The 21,754-nt window shown below is 43.7% G+C and overlaps 2 protein-coding genes across 10 annotated transcripts; both read left to right on the top strand.

Moving 5' to 3' along the window:
* Positions 1-1,285: 1,285 nt before the first annotated feature.
* Positions 1,286-9,662, top strand: pnisr (PNN-interacting serine/arginine-rich protein). 9 transcript variants are annotated; one of them, XM_020041262.2, is made up of 13 exons: positions 1,286-1,391; positions 2,224-2,345; positions 2,479-2,661; positions 2,745-2,795; positions 2,975-3,201; positions 3,345-3,516; positions 4,104-4,297; positions 5,097-5,249; positions 5,447-5,546; positions 6,180-6,233; positions 6,817-7,014; positions 7,730-8,825; positions 9,317-9,662. In XM_020041262.2, exons 2-13 carry the CDS (start codon positions 2,258-2,260, stop codon positions 9,345-9,347), a joined length of 2,547 nt encoding a protein of 848 aa, XP_019896821.1. In that variant the 5' UTR covers positions 1,286-1,391; positions 2,224-2,257; the 3' UTR covers positions 9,348-9,662. The 9 variants fall into 9 exon arrangements, with proteins under 9 accessions (XP_019896821.1, XP_019896818.1, XP_019896819.1 ...); XM_020041259.2 differs by having other exon boundaries at positions 4,038-4,297; positions 7,733-8,825; XM_020041260.2 differs by having other exon boundaries at positions 4,038-4,297; positions 7,730-8,782.
* An 877-nt stretch (positions 9,663-10,539) lies between these two features.
* On the top strand, positions 10,540-18,652 carry coq3 (coenzyme Q3 methyltransferase). The gene is made up of 6 exons (XM_010902048.5): positions 10,540-10,829; positions 11,782-11,919; positions 13,730-13,829; positions 15,188-15,439; positions 17,469-17,628; positions 18,010-18,652. Exons 1-6 carry the CDS (start codon positions 10,630-10,632, stop codon positions 18,198-18,200), a joined length of 1,041 nt encoding a protein of 346 aa, XP_010900350.2. The 5' UTR covers positions 10,540-10,629; the 3' UTR covers positions 18,201-18,652.
* The last annotated feature ends 3,102 nt before the right edge of the window (positions 18,653-21,754 follow it).

Raw genomic sequence — 21,754 nt, 5'->3', positions numbered from 1 at the left:
GTTAGGCTTACATACTCAGGTGTTTGTTTCAGGCTGCATTGTTAATGGCTGCTCGTCTTGTCTTCTTTTTTTCTGTTCTTTAAAGTTGATATGCACAGCTATGTCTCTGACTGTCCTCTTGATGGCTACATGCAGTGGATACTGCCAGCTGAGTATATACACCAATTGCCATCTTCTTCCGCTTATCCGGGGCCGGGTCGCGGGGGCAGCAGTCTAAGCAGGGATGCCCAGACTTCCCTCTCCAATTGCCAATATGATTAATGTTCCTCAATGTTGGGCCCTGCCGAATGTGCTAGGTCACCATGTGAGACTGCCAGCTTCAATTAATTACCTCTCTCTAACTATCCAAATAGAATGTTTTATTTGTAACATGCAGCTCTGAATACAACCAGTGAAATGCTTGCTTACAAGCCTATCCCAAACAATGAAATGAAAGAGTAAAAAAACAGATTACCATGAAACGTGGAATATATGATACAGAAATCTAATAAAGACTTACCTTGGACAAAGGTATCCTAAATTAGGTACAGTGTAGTTTAAGGTAGCTGTGTACTTGATAGGGATTAAGTGACTATATAGACAATATGATGTGTAAATAAATCATGCTGCATCACACTGCTGGCTTGCCACTGAAGCTGAGTGTCCTGTTTGACACCTGAATGGAAGACCAGATGCTGCTTGCTGTTTGAGGGTCTGTAAGCACAGCAGTAAAGGGATATTGCGCTGGGTATTGTGCTGTATTTCATATTGGATGTTAAGTGTGTATCCTCACTAGGGTCCTCAAATAGGGTCATTTACATTTTTGGTTAATGCTGGTGTGTGTCATGGATTTTCATTTTATGGCTGTGTTTGTGGAAGTCACATCTTGCCCTTATGTTATGAACTCATGGGATCTGGAAATTTGAATTAGTAGAAAACAAACGTTCAATTGTTTGGTACAGTTACAAATGTACTACTACGATACAAAGTGATTGGGTTGGCAGGTAGCCTAGAGGTCAAACGGGTTGGGCACTAACTGAATGGTCTTTGGTTAAAATTTTGAATCAAGAAGATAAAAAAAACGTAAGCCATTAGGCACTTAACTCTAATTAATGCATAGGTCTGTCTTCTAAATTAAAGGTAAAACGACACTGATTTACCAATAGCCTCTTATGTGCAACTGTATAACAAGTTTTTAGTATAAAATTGATTGTGAAAATGTCCATGATATTTGGACTTAATAAAAAAATAAATACTTTCATCCAAACAAGACCCACTGGTTAGAGATGAGAGGCGAACACGAGACGCCACTGTCTTCTCGCAGAATTTTGCCTTGTGGCTACCAGCCAGACTACTTCCAGGTCGTAGCCATTTTGAGTGCTTGACGGTGAAGAAGAGCGGAGTTGGAAGAGGTGGGAAACGTTCAAGCGTGTTTTGATGTGTTCAGTTTGTGTACGTTCTCCTGGTGCAGATGGTATATTACACGCTATCTTAATTGGTTAGAAGTTCTTTAAATAACTATTTTCAAACTATACACGTAACTGTTTTCTAGTTTGCCAAACAAAATCTTAAACAAGCAAACTGACTTAGCTTTGCTAACAATCGTAGCTAGCTGGTATTTTGCATTGAGGCCAGGAACATTGGGAAGCACTGACTTAAGCAACAATTGAACGAACTAGTAGTGTTTAGATTAGGTCATATATAAGTTAAACATGTTAAGTAATGTACCAAGCGGTTTACGTGCATGCAATTTAAATTCAAATAATGTGTAAGTTAACGTAGCGAACATTTAGCTATGCTAGCACTGTAGCAGGCGTTACATACTAGCGCCACCCTGCAAATATCTAAATAATACAGCCTGAACTACTTACTAACTGCTGTTGTTAGCAATCTGCCTTGATGTCCCTAACTTCCGCATGCTGGCCACCATGCATTAGGCTGATCGTATTGTTATTAAATGTAATATTTACGTATTAACTCTCAGCCAATAATTATCATTGTTTAGGTGAAACGCCTATCAAGCGTTAAGACGGAAGTTGACTAGCTACTGCTGTATACCTAGCCTAACTGCAGTAGTACTGTTTTATTTTTTCCCATTCTTCTGATTGATAATGGTGTTGTGGACATCCGCTGGCTGGCGAGCACCAATGCGAGTTTTATAATGTTCACCATAACAAGTATCTTGTTCATTTAAAACACCAATACTCACTTTCAGTAGTCATTAATTGCTTATGTCACTCATAGGCAAGCTCCAGGCGTAGGAAGTACAAGGTAAGATATGTGGGACCAGGGTGGACAGCCCTGGCCGCAATGGCCGATGAACCAACAGCAGTGGATGCAGTCCTTCCAACACCAACAAGATCCAGGTGGGTGAAATTTCCTGTATGCATGGAGCTCTGACCAAGTGAAAATAGTTCATGGTTGGATTGGTGTGAACTTGGTTTTAGCGCAATCATTTTGTGCAAAAACACATTGACGCCCTTTCTTTGTGACGTGCAGGCCAAGTTGACTGGGCGGCACTTGCTCAGGCTTGGATTGCCCAGAAAGAGTCTACAGGACCTCCAGTGGACCAGCTGAACCTTCAGCCTAATGGACAGGATGTCCCAGGCATGGATCCTGTGATGCCCAGTAACCGGAGCTCCTTCCAAGGGGATGGCAACTTTGGCAGGATGTGGCAACCTGGTAAAATCTGTTCTTCACATACTGTTTGTGTGTGTGTGGTCTGATGCGTTTTGGAACTCTGTCTCTACATAACCTGTCTTCAGATCTCAGGGTAGCTGTGACATCACCAAAGTACCCCAACCAACAGGCTATAGGCGAGTTTCACCTCCACCACATTTACACCACATCAATCTGTCCATTGGTTTCATTTTAGAATAGCGTTACTCCAATGTGTATGTGTGGATTGTAAGACTTCGCGTCTTCAGTGGGCCATTTTTATTTTTTTGGCATGTTATTAAAAATAATAACCATGCCCTTTTTGTTTTGTCCCCAGAATGGGGAATGCATGGCCAGCCACCTCCCCCGGTAGACCAGGCGTGGATTCCTCCGGGGACTGGACCTATGGATGTGGCACCTCCCTCCGAGGACAGCAACAGCCAGGACAGCCTGGAGTTCTCTGAGGGCCACCACGGAGTCTATCCCCAGAACAGCCACGGCTTCGGTGGTCCGACCGAGAACTACACCATTAACACCATGCCAATGAACCAGTTCGATTATCAGGTATAAAAGCCGTCGAGTTGCTAAGCGCTGAAATGGGCTGGCTGCATTGTTGTTAGTTTAAAAACAAAATCCTAGCTCCATGTCTCACTGATATATTGACCGTAATTTAATTTGTTCTGAGATCTCGTTTGCTTTTTCTGCAGCACGGGGCTGCTTCCACCTATGGCCCCACTCCCCCGGGATTCCATCCTCCCTACTGGCAGCAGGGCCCACTACAGAACAGGCGGGACAGGCCCCCAGGCTTTAGGGACCGCCCGAGGTCCCCCATCCAGCTCTCCAAACAAGATGCCCCTGCTGTTGCCGCCGCCGCCCTTGGTGAGCACCTACACCTGTATATTTCCTGTTTAGTAATTTGACTCATCTGTTGTGCCATACAGATGCAGTTAAGGTTTAATGCCTTGCTCAAGGGAACACCAACAGATATAAGCCTTTGTTGCCTTGGGGCTTTGCACTAGCAAAGCCCACTTTATTTGCCATTCCTAAAAAAAATATTCTGTTAATATGGGTGGCGGTTTAATCCCTGGTCTTTTGTTAGAGGCAGAGGCTAGTGGTGTGGATTTAGATTTGCCAGTTTAAAAAAATCAAATGAATGTACAGTGCATTTTTAAAAACATGTTAAAGTTTCCGTTTTGGTCCCTAAATTCTCGTACCTAAATTTTGGTCCCTAAATTCTTGTTTTTTGATTTGGATCCTCCGTTATTCTGCTTTGTTATGGCCTAGGGGCAGTTCTTGCTAGCTTTCTCTTTGTTGCCATGAACACGCACATTTCCCACCCAATTCAAAAGGTTGTATTGTATTGTTTCTTATTTCTGTTCCTCACTAACTCTCTCAATTAGCTTTCCCAGGCACGCAGGCAAACAGACACACACACACAGCCTCCAATGACCTGGCTCTCCTCTCAGATGCGGTGAAGAGGCGCACCCTTCCTGCCTGGATCCGAGAGGGTCTGGAGAAGATGGACAGGGAGAAGCAGAAGAAGCTGGAGCGGGAACGCATGGAGAAGGAGCGTGCTGAAATGGCTAAAGATGAAGACAAAGAGGGCGAGGCAGCGGACGATGGAGGTGACGGGCCTCGTTTACCCCGCAAGAGTAAATTTGTAAGCATCTCTTTATACCTGCACCCAATTTGCAAAATCTTGGATGTGTCTAGATATTTAGTAGGATAGAAGGCAGAATGATATCCAATTTAATAATAAGTATGCTTTAGAAATTTTACTGCAGTCTAAAATACATCACATGGAACAGCTATAATCTGTCAGATGCAGCTTGTACCAGCCATAGGCTACTCACCTGTGTCCTCCTGTCTGCTGTCTTGCGTGTTTTTATTTGCTTTAAATGTGTAATTAAGCAGCGGCTGGTAGGAGCCATCTTCTATTGTTACGTTTGTTACATTATCGGAAGAGAAGTTGGTCCATGTTGAGTATCAGTCAAATGATTGGACAAACTCATGTCAATGGGTTTGACTGGTACTGTACCTCTGTACAATGTGTTTTAGAAGTAAACCAGAAAAATGTAGCAACAAACAAAAAGCTTTTGTGTCAATACAACAACGTAATGTTTAGGTTTCAACATTTCATGGAGAATGCTAGTCATGCTGGACAAATGCACAGCCAACACTTCCAGTCTCTTCAAAATAAGAGCTCACGTTCAAACTAATCTATTGCATATTCAGTAATATATTAACAGTAGTGTGTGAATGGAATTCGAAATTAAGGATTATTTTGTTTTTTTGTTTTCAAGCCCTCCCCACTTTACATCCCTTTAGGGTTAGTCCTAACACTACACACTACATGCAAATTCAACAAAACCATGTTCTTGGAGGAGTGGTCAACCTCTATAGTCCTGTTGTCTTATCTTAATCTGACCTGGCATATCTGTCCTTTCACCCTGTAACAGGACAGTGATGATGAGGATGGTGAAGAAGCGGAGACAGAGATTGAGGACAGTGTGCCTTCCAGGAAGCAGGAGTTGGCTAGTAGAAGCCCCTCCCCTCCCCCGGAGGACCAGAGCGAACCGGAGATGACAGAGGAGGAGAAGGAATTCCAGTTGGTTAGTCTTGGCATCTTGACCCATTGTGGCCTGCTGGGGTCTCTTATAAAATGTTCTTGTAACAGTCACCTTCATGCTGAAATGGTGCCATTTTCTATTCCAAAATCATCTTACTGTGCTGAAAGACCAAAAAGTTTGAAACTAACAATTTATTGTCAGAGCCTTATCTTGCTTTTTTCCCCCTTTTGTCTCTGCAGATGATTCTGACAAAAACTCTGCTGACAGAAATCCTCCTGGAGGTCACCAATGAAGAGATTCATTCTGTGGCTAAAGAGGCTCACCGCAAAGCCACCAAAGGTCTGCTTAAACCCCTGTCTCTTCAAGCCACGCATCACTTGTGCCATGTCAGAAAGACACAGTCGGAAGAGAAGCTATTGTTTATTTTTATTTTATATATATGTGTATATAGTCTGAAAAGGTCACTCAGTTCTCTGTAAATCAGGGCAATTGATTGGCACACTGGATTATTTTTTTCATTTTTTAAACCAGTCATGCATACATCTTCAACCACTCTCTGCTAATGCAACAGAAGAAAAAGTCTCCTGGTGATAAAAACAAAAAGCCTGAGCAGCAATGGTGTGTTGAAAAGCGAAACGTGGTTCCTGTTTCCGAAAGACCTACCGAATGACTATTTCAGAACCTGCCTGCAATCACTATTGACACTCTCCCATTGACAAAATTGAAACCCTGTTGAATCGACACTAGTGCATTAGTACAGACCCATTCCAACTGTCTTGACTTTGAATGTGTTTTCCAGACGTTGATGTTTGTTAACCCCCTTTCTCTTCTCTCCGCTCTTTCTTTTCTCATTGCCAAAGACAGCTCTCGTGAATAGTGCGTTATCTGTGCCCGCTCCTCTAGAGGCTTCTCTATGGGGGTCTTTCTCTATGTGTTTTAACATGTTGTTCCTGTTGTTGATGTGAATCAAAGCTCCTGCCAAACAGCTGGCACAGTCAAGTGCACTGACTTCTCTAATCGGCATCGGTGAGTTCCACCTTCTTTCTTCCAGGGGGGAGGGAGGAATTCTTTTTTTAGGGAGGTGGGGGGTTAAGAATCAGAGCTCAAACCCCCCTATCTCTTCACTGCTTCAGCAGCTGAGAAGAGCGACTGAGGCAGCCGAAGTGAAGGGGTCCGCCTCAAATCCAGGGTTGCAAAATTCCCACAAACATTTCCCCAAAGTGTCTCTGGCTTCTACAGAAAAATCCCATCGAGGAAGATTTCCGGAAGCGCGAGGGAATCTGCCGGCCCGGAAACACTACTTCGACCGGGATTTCTGAAAAGGCTGTGGACATTTGGGGAAAGTTTACGGAATTCTGCAACCCATCACAGTGCAGATTGAGTGTCGTTAGCTCTTATTTGCACCAAGTATTTGCCTCTCAGAACTCTTAAGAGCATGCCTTCGAACCGTAAGTGGGAACGCTAGTGAGTCTCATTTGTGTAGTTCAGTCGTAGGGATAGGGTGCGCCTTTGGCTGGGAATTTCAGTCGGGTGTATGGGGTTGGTGAAACAGTTGTCCGTCCGGTTGCTGCTGTCTTGCTCAAAAAGGCGGGGGGCTCTGTTGTGGCAGGTGGACTCGGCGACTACGGCTCAGACTTGAGCGATGACGACGAGGAGGAGCACAGCGCCCGGGCGTCCGAGTCCTCCGACACGGACGAGGAGGAGCTGCGCCACCGCATCCGGGAGAAGCAGGATGCATTTCGCCGCAAGGAGAGGGAGCTGCAGCAGCAGCAGGAGAGACAAGCCCAGGAGGCACAGCGTGTACGCGGTGAGGAAAACATTCAGAGCCATTTTCATTGGGACCTTTGAATCTACTGTTTGGTTCTCTAATATATACGCAGAGGCTATTTCAGTAAACGGTTACGAATAATTCAGTAAGAATCATCCCATTGAATGCATACATGATAGCGCCTTATACTTTTCACAGTCCAGTTTCATCGCACACGTCATTACAGCACTATCCATTTTTGAGCACAATATTGGTTACATACAGGTGAAATGCATGCTGTGTCTTGCTTCTTTGTGCCTGGTGCAAATCTTATAAAGGATAACTCTTTCTGGCTAATTCCTCAGAGACCAACCTGACCCCTACCACAAGACATAATCAGTAACTTATTATAGATAACAAGTGCTTTTCATTTTGCATACATGATTATCATAGTATTGATTATGGCAATAGTACAGTTGGTTTTGTGTTGTTCATTATGTGGAAAAAACATTGGTGTGATGTTTCAAAGAGTATACATAGAAGTTCCCTGTAGGTTTTATATTGCCACAGTTACATAACATATTTTGTTCACATTGGTACAGACAATTTGCTATTAATAAGTGGAGTAAGGTGTGCTAAATTTAGGGTTAACTTGAAAGCCCACAGAGCGGTTGATTTCCAGGCTGAGCTTAAGATGGCCCTGACATGGTCAAGTGCATTACCACAACTTTGTCCAGGAGTCTAATGTCTACTCTTTTGTTTGTCAACCCCCCAGAAGAGATGGCGCTGGACAGAGTGAACCGTGAGAAGGGGGAATATGATGAGGCCCAGTTAGAGAGCCTCCACAAACAGGAAGTGAGAGAGAGGGAGGCGGAGCCCATGGCAGAGAGACGCAGGTCTCGCAGTGAGCCTGAGGTCAGCAGTGAGGTCAGGCAGGCGGGCCGGGGGAAGGAACGCGGGGGAGGGCGGGGCACCAGCGGTTCCCCCAGCAACGGACGCAGCAGCAGCAGCTCCAGCTCCAGCAGCGCCAGCAGCCGGTCGTCTTCCTCCTCCTCCTCGTCCTCAGCCTCCTCGCGCTCGTCCTCGCGCTCCTCTTCGCCACAGAGGAAGAGGAGGCGCAGTCGCTCGTCCTCACACAGGACCCGTGGCAACCGGCGCAGCAGGAGCCGCAGCTCGCACAGACGCCGCGGGGAGCGCGTCAGCGACAAAGCCCGGGAAAGGAGGAAGGGCAGCAGAACCCGGAGCGCCGAACGCTCAACCCGCCACAGGAACCGCTCCAGGGAGCGCAGGGCCAGCAGGGGAGGCAGGAGCAGGTCCAAGGACAGGGTCAGTCGGAGCAGGAGCAGGGACAAGGAAAGGGACAGGAAGAGAGGCAGGGAGAGCAGAGAGCGTCAGAGTCACAGCAGCAGCAAGCACAAGCAGAAAGCCTCCAGCAAAGACAGGGACAGGAAGAAGGACCGGAGCTCCAGCCACGACAAGAAGGAGAAGAAGCGAGAGAAGGAGAGGGAGGAGAGGGAGAAAGAGTCAGATAGGAAGAAGGAGAAGCAGAAGGCCAAGGAGAGGGAGAAGGGAAAGGATAGGGAGGCGCCTGCTGCGGAGGAGAGCAACGGGAAATCCAGGAGGCGGAAAGAGGGATGCACAGACTCTCAGGGCGACAAGCGCTCCCGGCATGATAGCAAGGCTAGCAAGAAGGGCTCCGCCAAGTCCAGCAAAAGGTACTCTGACTCAGAGTCGAGCAGGTCCCCCACCCCCGAGGTTAGCAAGGAAAAGAAGTCAAAGAAATCAAAACGTAGTCGCTCAAGATCAACGGACAAATCTCACAAGTCTGGTAAGAAGGCAAGCCGCAAACACAAGTCTAAGTCACGATCAAGGTAGTATTCCATTTTTTACTCTTTCTGTTGTATCATGTGTTCTGGTGTGTTTGCGTGTGTGTTTTATGAATGCCCAGAAATATAATGTATTCTCAACACTACTTGTTTGCTGTTGTTGGGGCTCGGTGTTTCCTTACATAGAAAAAAAAATGTAAGCAATCATTTATCTCCATACTCGGTCTCCGTAGTGCCACCTGCTGGGACTGTGGAGCATATCAATCCGTTTAAGTGCCTTATGTGAATCTAGTAACTACTTCCCAAAGGAGGGTGACGGAGTTCATTCTGAAATCAATGCCATTTTTTGTTGTCATTATGAGCTGATGCTAATAGGCCTTTCTCTGTGTCAAGTGGGGGCCAGTATGACCCTTTTTAAAAACGCAGCTGTGTGAGGAAGTGATTATCCTTTTTAGCCTGTGTATGTCTGTCATGTTGCGTGAGTGTGTGCTTGTGGCGCAACCCCATTAATGTTCCCCTCCGCATCTCTGTTTCAGGTCCACGTCACCTGCCCGGCGATGGCGTTAAGGAGCGCAGGGCACCCTGATTTGTGCACTTTTAAATTCCATGAGTTTTACGGGCTTGTCTCATTATAGAGACAGCGGTGTAGGTGAACTCTCCCCCCAACCCTCCCCCATCTTTGTAAATATGTGTTATTTTTAAGTGCGAGTCGGCAAATACAGGACATTTTGAATGCTAGGTTTTTGCTTCGTATCATGCAAAGCTCAGAGGCTTTGTATAGTTCATAGAATCTTGGAAGATGTGTCATTTTAAAAAGATTAACAGGATCAAACGTATTAATGTCAATTGTCCAATAAAACTGAAATGGTCCCTTGTCCTGGGTATAATGTTTGTCTCCAGTATTGTTTTCCCATTATGATGGCCTGGCCCAAAGCCTGATCAACACATAATGCCACACTAAAGGCTTGATGATGTTATATTTTATTTCCCACACTACTGGAGTAGATGAGAGGAGGAGAAAAGGAAGATGGACATTTAAATATGCTTCAGCTGGCTGCCGAACTGACCACATTATGCTAATACTTAACATCCTTGTATGTTTGTTAACTTTGAATGTATGGCAATATTTTTCTGTTAAATTGGTTGCTCCACATCAACAGCCTGATGTTGTTCTAGTAGCATGTTGATTTTTCAATGTGCTCCGAAATTCAATGTCGAGTATGAGCCATGAAAAACATATTACTGGAAATAATATATATCTACATTATATTATCTGTTCCACTCATCACTCGTAAATAAACGCAGTAAAATTTTTCAAATTGTTTAAAATGGAAGCCAATGGATTTTTAAGGCTGATTTCCGTTTAAAAAGACCGTATTTGCACTCGATGTATAGCTCCCACAGAAGTATCGGATTAACGAACTATTTGGCATCGAATTCAATTTCCCAGGGCACGGCTTTTTATTGTAAATTATGAAATAGACTACTGAATGGGGGACGGACCAATCCATGTAACTAGAATGCAGATTATTGTATTTCTATGATTTTCTTCTGTACGATACAAGTAAGCCATGGAAAGAATGTTGGGGTACAAACGAATTCCTTAGAAACCATTGCATGTTAGTGAATAACAGCTTTATTTGAAATTGTCTAAATAGTGACGTTTTCTGTAATACTAAGCTGCAGTCCTTTACTAAAATGGGTGTGTAAATGTCTCAAATGTCATTTAATTGATCCAGTTCCCGGAACCAGTAGCTTGTAGGAACTGTCTGTGAGCAGCAAAGTTTCCACTCGAGCAGTATAAGAGTGGAAATACCTCGGTCACATTGAGACAATTGAAATGTAGGAAATGAACATTTGTCGTAGAAACATGTATTCGAAGAAGTTTGGCCGGCTTATGTTTGGCCTTTGTACCCGCTGCTCTACAAGTGTGGTGACAGCTGCGACTATATCAACGTCACATAGGACTGCGGTTCGATTGACTTCAGTATGTAAACATCGCATGCATTTTCTGGAGCGTCGCTCCCAGATTGGTCTGGAACATGCAAGGTACTATATGGTTGTATATTCACTTTTAGTTGGCAATATATTTTTATGTCAGTTTCACATGGATTCAGCTTGTTAACATTGCGATGTCACCGGTTACCAACATGTTCTGCGGGGTGGGTTAACTGTTCCTGGTACTTGGTACTCTGCTCTGTGCGCAACAATACAACTGTTTAGGGGGAGTACCTACTGGGAAAAATGTAACTAACCATGCCACCAGCTTGATAGAGTGAGAGACAGAAAAGGAAATCAGCGGTAGGAAACTAGCGTTCGGGGCTCTCCCTGAAGTGGTAGCCATATGTTCGTGTTATTGACTTCATGTAGGCCTATGTCCCCCCCTCCTTTAATTATGCTTTTTTTTCTGAATCTTATTAGCCACTGACTGAATACTTTGTTATGGATATGTATTTTTTGCATTCACTTTTTCATAGTTTCCAGTTACCCTGACTAATGAAGAGGACAGATACGCATTAGAACATGCGAAACTTAAATACAACATTCTTCTCGAGGTTGAAGTGATGCCACTTGCGTCCTCTTGAAACAGTAAATCCATAACGAAAAACAAAAGTGCAATATTAAGTAAACTTACGCAGATATTTAGCTGAATTCGACTCTATCTCGTTGACATCACATACGAAATATCCCCGCTGCCACTACGTGCATTATTTTTTATTTTGACCGATTTTGAGGCCGATTCAATCCTGTCGTTGTCTTCCCGTAGATGGCTCTATTGTGTAGAACGCAACCCTGCATTGATTTAATAACATGTGCCTATCAGATTAAAATAAATACAGTAAAATATTAACATAACTCTATTTATTAATTATATTTCCATTTACTGTAATGGTAATATCCAAAGAGAAAATATCAGGCTAGATATCTTTGAAAACAGAGCCTTGTGGGGCTACAGTAAGTAAAGCATTAATTGAGTGCCAGATGAAAACTTTGTCTTTAGGGTTCGATGTTCCTCCCAGACCACTGTGGACCCAAATGAGGTGAAGAGGTTCCAGCTTCTGGCCAGTAAGTGGTGGAACGAGCAGGGAGAGTTTGCAGCCCTTCACTCCCTGAACGACCTCCGGGTGCCATTCATACGGTGTGTGTGTGTGTGTCTGTCGGTGTGTGTGTGTGTCTGTCGGTGTGTGTGTGTGTGTCTGTCGGTGTGTGTGTGTGTGTCTGTCGGTGTGTGTGTGTCTGTCGGTGTGTGTGTGTGTGTCTGTCGGTGTGTGTGTGTGTGTGTGTGTCTGTCGGTGTGTGTGTGTGTGTCTGTCGGTGTGTGTGTGTGTGTGTGTCTGTCGGTGTGTGTGTGTGTCTGTCGGTGTGTGTGTGTGTGTGTGTGTGTGTCTGTCGGTGTGTGTGTGTGTGTGTGTGTGTCTGTCGGTGTGTGTGTGTGTGTGTCTGTCGGTGTGTGTGTGTGTGTGTGTCTGTCGGTGTGTGTGTGTGTGTCTGTCGGTGTGTGTGTGTGTCTGTCGGTGTGTGTCTGTCTGTCGGTGTGTGTCTGTCTGTCTGTCGGTGTGTGGGAGGGATGCTACAGCTATTCGCTTAGTACATTGGACAAGGAATCTTTACCACAACTTACTGACTGTTGCCCTGTTTGATATCCGTGGAGACTATGCTTACAAGGGAAAAATGAGTTAGAACAAAAGGTTGAAAAAGGCAATAGGTTACCCCCAGTGCATGAAATATGCTAAAATCAATCACTGATTACATTTGTTATTATTTGTTTTTTATGATAACCCCCCCCCCCCCACCCAAGAAAATGTATAACCAATCTTTACCTAAATTGGAGCTATAACAGCTTTTCCCCCAGTATTTCTTGAATCCCCAATTTCAAATCAGGCAACTCCACTATGGGCTCAAAACACTGCCATACATGCTATTGACATGCCCCCAATTGGATTGAGAAAAACCCATGACGGAAGGATGCCTGAAGCAGAGGTGACCTCCAAAAGGAGGTTTAGAGGTGCATTATATGGATCAGGTGCATAGGTATGGGTGGCCCTGGGTGCTGGGTATCTAATAGTTGAAAGCCAGCATTCCCAGGCTGGGTGATGGTCCTCACTGCATATATACCCCTGCAGTCACATTGTATTTGCGTATTGAGTAGACACCAGTCGCAAATGAAATGGAAGACACCGCATTCACATCACGTCTCAAGTTGTTGGTGTGTCAGTGTAAAAGGGCTGTAATGGTTTGTGCTCACAAGTAAAATTTGGTATTATGGTATTGTCATGGAAACGTAATGATACGGTTTGAGGGCTTGCATTTCTGCCCCACCAAATTCCTTCAGGCTCAACCAGCAACACAATTCTGGTTACGCCTCTGCTCTAGCTGCTCTAAAACATGGAGCTCTTACGTTTTGTGGGCAAGTAGGAAAAGAGCGGTGGTTGAGTAGCAGAGTGCTGTCCAGGCCATCATCCCTCCACCGCAGCCCTTATCCTATTCCCCCACCCCCCTTAGCTCTTCGTTCCGAAGCCGCAAGAGCTCCAGCGGAGAGGTCTGTAACCCACCCCCACCCCCACCCCTGCTCCGTGTGCATCTCGCCCCAAGGTGACAGCAGCCATAGTGTGGGGTCAGCAATTGGTGGTGGAAACCGTCAAGGCATGGGTATAGAATGAAGAGTGCAAGATTAACAGCTGTCATTTAGCTGGGGGGAGCTTGTCAGAGGGAATGCTTTCTTCCTGGGAGACTGTAGCAGGAGGGGGTGGTTTGACAGACATGGATGTGGGGAAAAACACACACACCTTGTCTTGAGAAAATGGCTGTGATGGCCGGGTGTTATAGCACATTGGCTCCTTTTCATGTTCAATTAGCCTCTGTTGCCAGAATGAACTTGATGACAGCAGTGCTTTAGGGTCTGTGGGCCTGGGCAGAAACAAACGTGTGTGTGTGTATCTCTCTTTCAGGGATAATTTGTTGAACGCCCATGGCAGGGGCCAGCCAGGGAAACCCCTCGCAGAACTCAGAATACTGGATGTGGGCTGTGGAGGAGGGTTGCTCACTGAGGTAAAGTATGGACAAGTCTACTTTTCAGGCAAAAAGGAAAAATTAAGTCTGAATAAACAAACTGCCTTGGGTTGTTCTGAAGTCACTTTGTTGCTTTTATCTATTTATAACCCCCCTGTCAGTTCCTAAAATATGATGTCTTCTCCTCCAGGAGACAAAAAAAAAGTTGTCTCAAAAATAAAATGGGATGCTACGCTGTCATGACAACCATAGTTCTAGGTCAGAGGTAACATACCTGCTGATCTGAGATACCACTTGTTACTGTTCAGCCCAAAATGGAAGGACCAAAAGAGACACAAGCAACTTCACCTTGGAGCTATCTGTAGCTGTGCCATAGATAAGATTGTTTGAGGTCTGGTGCCTTCTGTTGTGGCCAACATCACATCTGTGAATGGGGCTTGCTGAACAAGGTCTTTGTCTATCCTTGGCTTCAGTGAACCGTCTAAAGCAAATTCAGGCCGAGTCCATTTATTACACTAGATTTTAGATGGCAGTTCAGCAGGTGTCTAATCAATGAACAGAATCCAATTATTTTGGTGTTCATAATGCAATTAATACACAAATCATGGTTAAGATAATCAAAGTGATTTATGGGTACCTGTTTTCTTAAAAAATCGGTCCTCTGCAACAGATGCTACTGTGGAAAACAAAACAGACTCCCATCCCAACACGCTTGCCTCAAAACTTCCAATTGTTTGAATTGCAAACGATCAAATCAAATGTAGCTTTATTTTGAATGTAACCCATTCTGTACAATTCTGCCTGTGATGCAAGCCTTTTCCTTGCTCTATTTGGCCTACCAGATGCTACGAATATATTTAAATGTCAACTGTGTTCATATTCTCTCTTAAATGAACTGGTCAGAGTTTGGTGGAAAGGACAGCTAGTCATGTGTTGTTTGTTTTGGACAGATTTAAATCCACAACTGCATTCATGTCCCTACTCCTTATTTGAAGTGAACACGTACCAGCAGCGTTGTTTGATTTAAGAAGACAATTTCAGGTCTAACATTGTTCTCTCTCTTTCTCACTCTGTGTCTGTCTCTCACACACAGTCTATGTTAGGCTTTTAATGTGTGTCTGTCTTATTGAATCTTGTTGTTTGGAAGGTTCCCTTCAGAAGAGATCCACTGTAACTGCATTTAGATTCGCTGCAGGCGAGCAGTCAGGACTTTCAAGCCCAGATGTTGCTGTACTACACATATCTACCAGCTGGGGGCACTGCATTGCAGACAGTTCATTATTTTATATATATATATTTTTTTTTTAAGTAATTCTCTCCATTTGTCTCTTATTTTCTTTTTCTGTCTCATTTTCTTTCTGTTTCTTTCTGTGTGTGTCTGTCTCTCTGCCTGTCAGCCCTTGGGTAGATTAGGTGCGTGTGTGCTAGGCATCGACCCGGTAGCAGACAGTATTGGGATAGCAGAGGTTCATGCGTGGCACGACCCAGACGTGCGCGATAACGTGCGCTACCGCTCCATCACCCTGGAGGAGCTCTCTGAGAAGGGGGGACAGGGAGCGGGGCAGTTTGACGCAGTGGTAGCTTCGGAGGTGGTGGAACACCTGGCCCAGCTGGAAACCTTTGCGCTCTGCTGCAACCAAGTGCTCAAGGTGGGTCACGTGACTCGATCTCCCACTCCACATGCACACTCAAGTCTGTGTGGTGTGTGACCTTTCCCATGTCTATGGTTGTTGGGTGGATCACAGATGTGTGTGCGTGTGTTAGGGTCTGGGCTTGCATTAACATGAGGGTGTCCATTTGTGTGTCAACACGTGTATGTGTGAGTCGGTCAGCATGTTTGTCTGTACATATGTTTGTGTGCGAGCTTGTGAAGTGACCACGAGAGCGTGTGTTTGTGACTGATAAACTATAATAACTCCTGAGCTCTGTAACAGTCTCATGGTCGGATGCCTGTAATCTCCCAGGTAAGAGTGATGGAACACAGATGATTTGGGCGAGTACACAGATGATTTGAAGGAGTAATCCCCCCAAGGCACAAGTCATTATATTGGGGAAAACCCTAGGGTCTATTAGTCAGTTATATACAGTACAAGTCAAAGGTTTGGACACCTACTAATTCAAGGCTATATCTTTATTTTTACTATTTTACACATTGTACAATGATAGTGAAAACATCCAAACTATGAATTAACACATGAAATTATGTAGTAACCAAAAGGTGTTAAATAAATTCAAATATATTTTTTATATATTTTAGATTCTTTGCCTTGATGACAGCCTTGCACACTCTTGGCATTCTCTCAACCAGCTTCATGAGGTACTCACCTGGAATGTTTTTTTAACAGTCATAAAGGAGTTCCCACATATGCTGATTAATTGTTGTATGCTTTTCCTGCGATCCCACTCATCTCAACTAGGTTAAGGTTGGGTGATTATGGTGGCCAGGTCATCTTATGCATCACTATCACTCTCCTTGGTTGAATAGCGCTTACATAGCCTGGAGGTGTGTTTTTCTGTCATTGTCCTGTTGAAAACCCAATGATAGCCCCACAAAGCACACACCAGATGGGATGGTGTGTCATGTGCAAAGCTGTCATCAAGGCCAAGGGTGACTGCTTAAAGGGAACTACAATATGAAATCTGAGACCTGTTTAATGCTTTTTTGGGGGTTACTACATGATTAGACGGTGTGGAAAATGGTAACACATACTAACCTTGAATGAGTGGGTGTTGTCCAGACGTTTGACTGGTAATCTATGTTGTTTCACCACAGTTTAACTTCTCTGTGGGCCATCTGTGAAATCTGACAATTGTGATGTAACCCACCACCACTTTCAATTCTTGTGACTGGAGATGGGGTATAACACACTCATATTTAAATAAATTATCTGAACATCAGATCACCAAATCAGCCAGTAGATGCTGTGGCCTTACTTGTCTAGAACACATGATCAAGTATGTATTTAGTTAAAATGTCCTCATAGTGCACACACAGTATGTTTTCTAAAGTGCAAGCATAAAGTACTGTATTCTAAATGCATGCATTGCACGTTTAAAAGAAATGCCTGAAAAGGGTCTTCATGTCTGTTTCACAGAAAAAAAGACGTTTTGTTGAAGGTACTCTTCATGAAAAACCCATTTGCAGTCATGTGCCCTGGGATATCTGCAAGAATATGTACTAGGAACAGCTTACATCCTATCCTCAAACGCAATGCAACCGATAACAATAATTTTGATTGGCTAATGTTGAAAGTTAACAGGGCAATATGTAAGATTTTTATTTTACTACTAGCATAATAACAAGCAAAAATTACCTGTAGATTTCTTTAGTTAATTTTGTAAGTTAATATTTTAAATGATATTTTTCTACAAAATTAATCAGTGACTGACTTATTCCCCATTTACATTTTCCTGCTGGTCCATCAATCAGCTTGCATTGACTTGCAGTCTCCTTATACTTGTTTAGATGCTAGGAGTACTATCCTTCCCACCCTAAACCACGCTGGACCAGCTAATACTATATAATTCTTGTTTGGTAAGGGAAGACGAGGAGGAGGAAAGTCATGTTATTGTTTAGAGGCTGGATTCTACACAGTGCCCCTTTAAACTCTTTTTAAAATTCAAATAAAGGCCTGATTAAATCCCACCCCTTGGCCTGAAACTCCTTCCCCTGTGCAGCCAGGAGGTTCCCTTTTCATCACCACTATCAACAAGACCCGGCTTTCGTACGCCCTTGCCATCGTGGCGGCCGAGGAGGTACTGCATATCGTGCCCAGAGGGACCCACGACTGGGACAAGTTTGTCTGCCCGGTGGAGCTGGAGCGCCTGCTAGAGTCTCGTGAGTCCGTCTTCTCCCCCCCTCTTTATCTACGTGCTACACCAATCCTTTGCCTCACAAGACTTTTAGGTCGTCAGTCTCTCAAGGTTTGTGCGTCTTCACTCATCTCGCTCATCAGCTTTCACGCTCCACAGTTCTCCTGTTCTGTTACTAAATTCTAATGCTGTTCTCTATCCATTTTGTTTTGGTTTTATATTTGCCTCTTATTTTTGAATTCCATATAATTTAATCCATAGCAATCTGTCTCACCTGGTTTTATTTTACATGGAAACCAGGATGATTGCCTGCGCTATGTTTAATAACGGATGGGGATCGTAAACTCTCACAACCATTCTCCCCCTCCCTCTTTGCCCTCCCATCTCCATCTCGTCCACATCCCAGATGGTTTCCACGTGGACTCAGTCAGGGGTATGCTGTACAACCCTCTGTCAGGGGCCTGGAAGTGGACGGAAAACACCAGCGTCAACTACGCGCTGCATGCTGTAAAGCTCAAGGAAGATACGAGCCCAGATGATGATGATGACCCCATCGTGGTGGTGGCGCAAGAAAAGGCCAGACGCTGGTACAATTAACTTTGACCATGGGAAATGGAGAGGGGGAGAGAGCGAGAGAGAGAGGTCCACTGCATCTCCGATCTCCCTGAAGTGACTGAAAGGACGATAGACCTTAATAACACACAGCCTATGAGAAAGTGACAGGGATGTGTTAGAACTGAGTACATGACTGTACATCCTTTCATTAAATCCCTGATTACTCTGAGTTCCTTCATGAAGAGTGCCCCTGAGTTAGACTTTTAAGGCTTGTCATTACAGTATTGTATTAGTGTTTATCACCATGATTTACTGATTTAGGCAATTTGAGTAACACTATTAACAAGTAATTCTGATTATCAAATGATGCCTGTTCATCATTTTGTACGTATAGTTTGCTTTTTATATAATATTTTCTTGTCTGATGAATAAGTCTCTTATTTCAGCAGTGTCCAATTCAATTTCAGTTGAAAATAAACTGTTTGGAAATCCAGGATTGTTTTGGAAACATAAGCTATTTCCATGTAGAAGTCTTTATGTATTCAAAAATGGAAGTGGAGTTCTGTCTGCCTTTGAGTTTCTCTGTCGCCATGGCTTCTTGCTGAACTGTTCTGTAAGAACTTAAAAGCCTTCAGCTAAAATAAGCCGTGCTTGCATGCAGTACCAAAACGGGTGCAATCATTTACCTGAGGTTTTAGTGTTTCTAGGATTAAAAAAAAGTAATATTTTTAGCAATTTTGTACAGTAGGTATAGAAAAAAATCAACCCCTTTTAAATAATCATATTTTGTTACTTTGCAGCCTGAAATGAAAACAGACAAAAACTATTTTGGTTTTATTCAGCTGTATTTACAACTTATAATATCCAAGTGAAAGATATAATACCAACTTGTCAGAAAAATAAAATTACAAATTAAAAAACAGAATCACTGAGTTGGAAAAAGATTCACCCCCCTCCTAAAAATGACTTCTAAACCCAACCAGGTGTATTTAATCACCTTCTCAATAGCACACAAAGCCAAATGACTTTCAACTGTGATCAGCTGTGGTCATTTTGATTAGCTCAACATGAAACAAGCTTTTCCGGAAGCATTTCAGTCCTTTGTAGTACAACTGAAGAAAACAATCAACTATGGGTGGCAAGACATTGTCAAAAGATCTCCGGGATAAAGTTGTGGACAGGCACAAGTCAGGAGAGGAATACAAAAAAAATGTCAAAGGCTTTATCAGTGCCTAGAAGCACAGTGAAGTCTATTATTAAGAAGTGGAAGGTATTTGGTACAACCCAGACCCTCCCTGGGTAGGAAGTCGCTCCAAACTGGATGAAAGAGCCAGGAGGAAACTGGTCAGAGAGGCTACCAAGAGGCCTACAGCAACTCTGAAGCAGTTGCAGGAATTCATGACAAAGAGTGGTCATTGTGTGCATGTGACAACAATATCACAAATTCTCCACAAATGTGGCTTGTATGGGAGGGTTGCAAGAAAAACACCACTCCTCAAGAAAGGCCACACGCAATCATGACAGAGCTTTACCAAAACGCACCTTAAAGATTCTAAGGCCACGTGGAAAAAGGTGTTATGGTCAGATGAGACTAAAATTGAATTATTTGGCCTCAACGCCAAACGATATGTCTGGCGAAAATCCAATACAGCTCACCATCCAAATAACACCATTCCTACAGTAAAGCATGGAGGTGGTAATATCATGTTATGGGGTTGTTTCTCTGCAGCAGGGACTGGAGCACTCAGAATAGAAGGAAAAATGGATTGGGCAAATACTGTCAAATTCTTGAGGAAAATCTGCTGTTCTCTGCCAGAAAGTCGTCAATGGGAAGAGGATTTACCTTCCAACATGACAATGACCCAAAGCACACAGCAAAACTGACCACACAGTGGTTGAAGAAGAAAAAGGTGAATGTCCTTGCATGGCCTAGTCAGAGCCCGGACCTAAACCCCATTGAAAATCTGTGGAATGACTTGAAGACAGCAGTCCACAAACGGTCACCATCAAATTTAACTGAACTTGAGCAGTTCTGCAAAAAAGAGTGGTCAAATATTGCAACGTCTAGATGTGCAAAGTCAGTAGAGACATATCCCAACAGACTAAAGCCTGTAATTAAAGCAAAAGTGGATCAACAAAATACAAGGGGGTGATCCTTTTTCCAACTCAGTGATTTTTTTTCTTTTCTTTTTTTTCTGACATGTTGGTGTTATATCATTCACTTGGATGTTACAAGTTGCACTGAGTAAATACAGCTGAATGAAACAGAAACTATGTCGGTCTTCATTTCAGGCTGCAAAGCAACAAAATGTGATTATTTTAAAGGGGGGTGATTCTTTTCTATACCCACTGCATGTTATTTTACAATAAAATTGTGAAACAGATTTATTTGCTGAAAGGGCAGAGGGACAATTTCAAAAACATGACTGCTGGGCAACAGTTGTGCTAATAAGTCTGCATACCCTGGCAGAAATTGAACAAGTTTGGCATTGATGGTCATGCAAAAAATATATATATTTAAGGATAGTGATCATAGGAAGCAATTTCTTATCACATAGTGGTTTGGCTCTTGTTAAATCATAATGATAACAGAAATCACCCAAATGGCCCTGATCAAATGTTTACATACCCTTTAATGTTTGGCCTTGTTACAGACACACAAGGTGACACACACAGGTGGAAATGGCAATTCAAGGTGAATTTCCCATACCCATGGCTTTTTGAAATTGCAATTAGTGTCTATGTATAAATAGTATGTAGAGTTTGTTAGCTCTCACGTGGATGCACTGAGCAGGCTAGATACTGAGCCATGGGGAGCAGAAAACAACTGTCAAAAGACCTGCAAAACAAGGTAATGGAACTTTATAAAGAAGGAAAAGGATATAAAAAGATATCTAAAGCCTTGCAAATGCCAGTCAGTCCTGTTCAATCACTTATTAAGAAGTGGAAAATTCTGGGTTCTCTTGATACCAAGCATAGGTCAGGTAGACCAAGAAAGATGTCTGCCAAAACAGCTGGAAGAATTGTTTGGGATACAAAGAAAAAGCCACAGGTAACTTCAGGAGAAATACAGGCTGCTCTGGAAAAAGACTGTGTGGTTGTTTCAAGGAGCGCAATCTGACGATACTTGAAAAAAAATGAGCTGCATGGTCGAGTTGCCAGAAAGAAGCCTTTACTGAAACAACGTTTGGAGGGGTCAACAAGGCCTATAGTGAACAGAATACCATCCCCACTGTGAAGCGTGGTGGGGGTTCACTGATGTTTTGGGGGTGTGTGAGCTCTACATGCATGGGGAGTCTTCTGAAAATTGATTGCACGATGAATGCAGCATGTTATCAGAAAATACTGGCAAACTATTTGCATTCTTCTCCATGGGCATGGGACGGTCTTGGACTTTCCAGCACGACAATTGACCCTCAGCACAGGCCAAGATGACTCTCTTTACGCCAGAAGACAGTGAAGGTTCTGGAGTGCATCACAAGTCTCCTGACCTTAATATCATCGAGCCACTCTGGGGAGATCTCAAACGTACGGTTCAAGCAAGACGACCAAAGACTGCATGACCTGGAGGCATTTGCCAAGACAAATGGGCAGCT

This window comes from Esox lucius, chromosome 20 (assembly GCF_011004845.1).
Source record: "Esox lucius isolate fEsoLuc1 chromosome 20, fEsoLuc1.pri, whole genome shotgun sequence".
NCBI classification, from domain to species: Eukaryota; Metazoa; Chordata; class Actinopteri; order Esociformes; family Esocidae; genus Esox; species Esox lucius.
The sequence above is the reverse complement of the archived record's forward strand: the minus strand, read 5'-3'. Positions and strand labels throughout refer to the sequence as shown.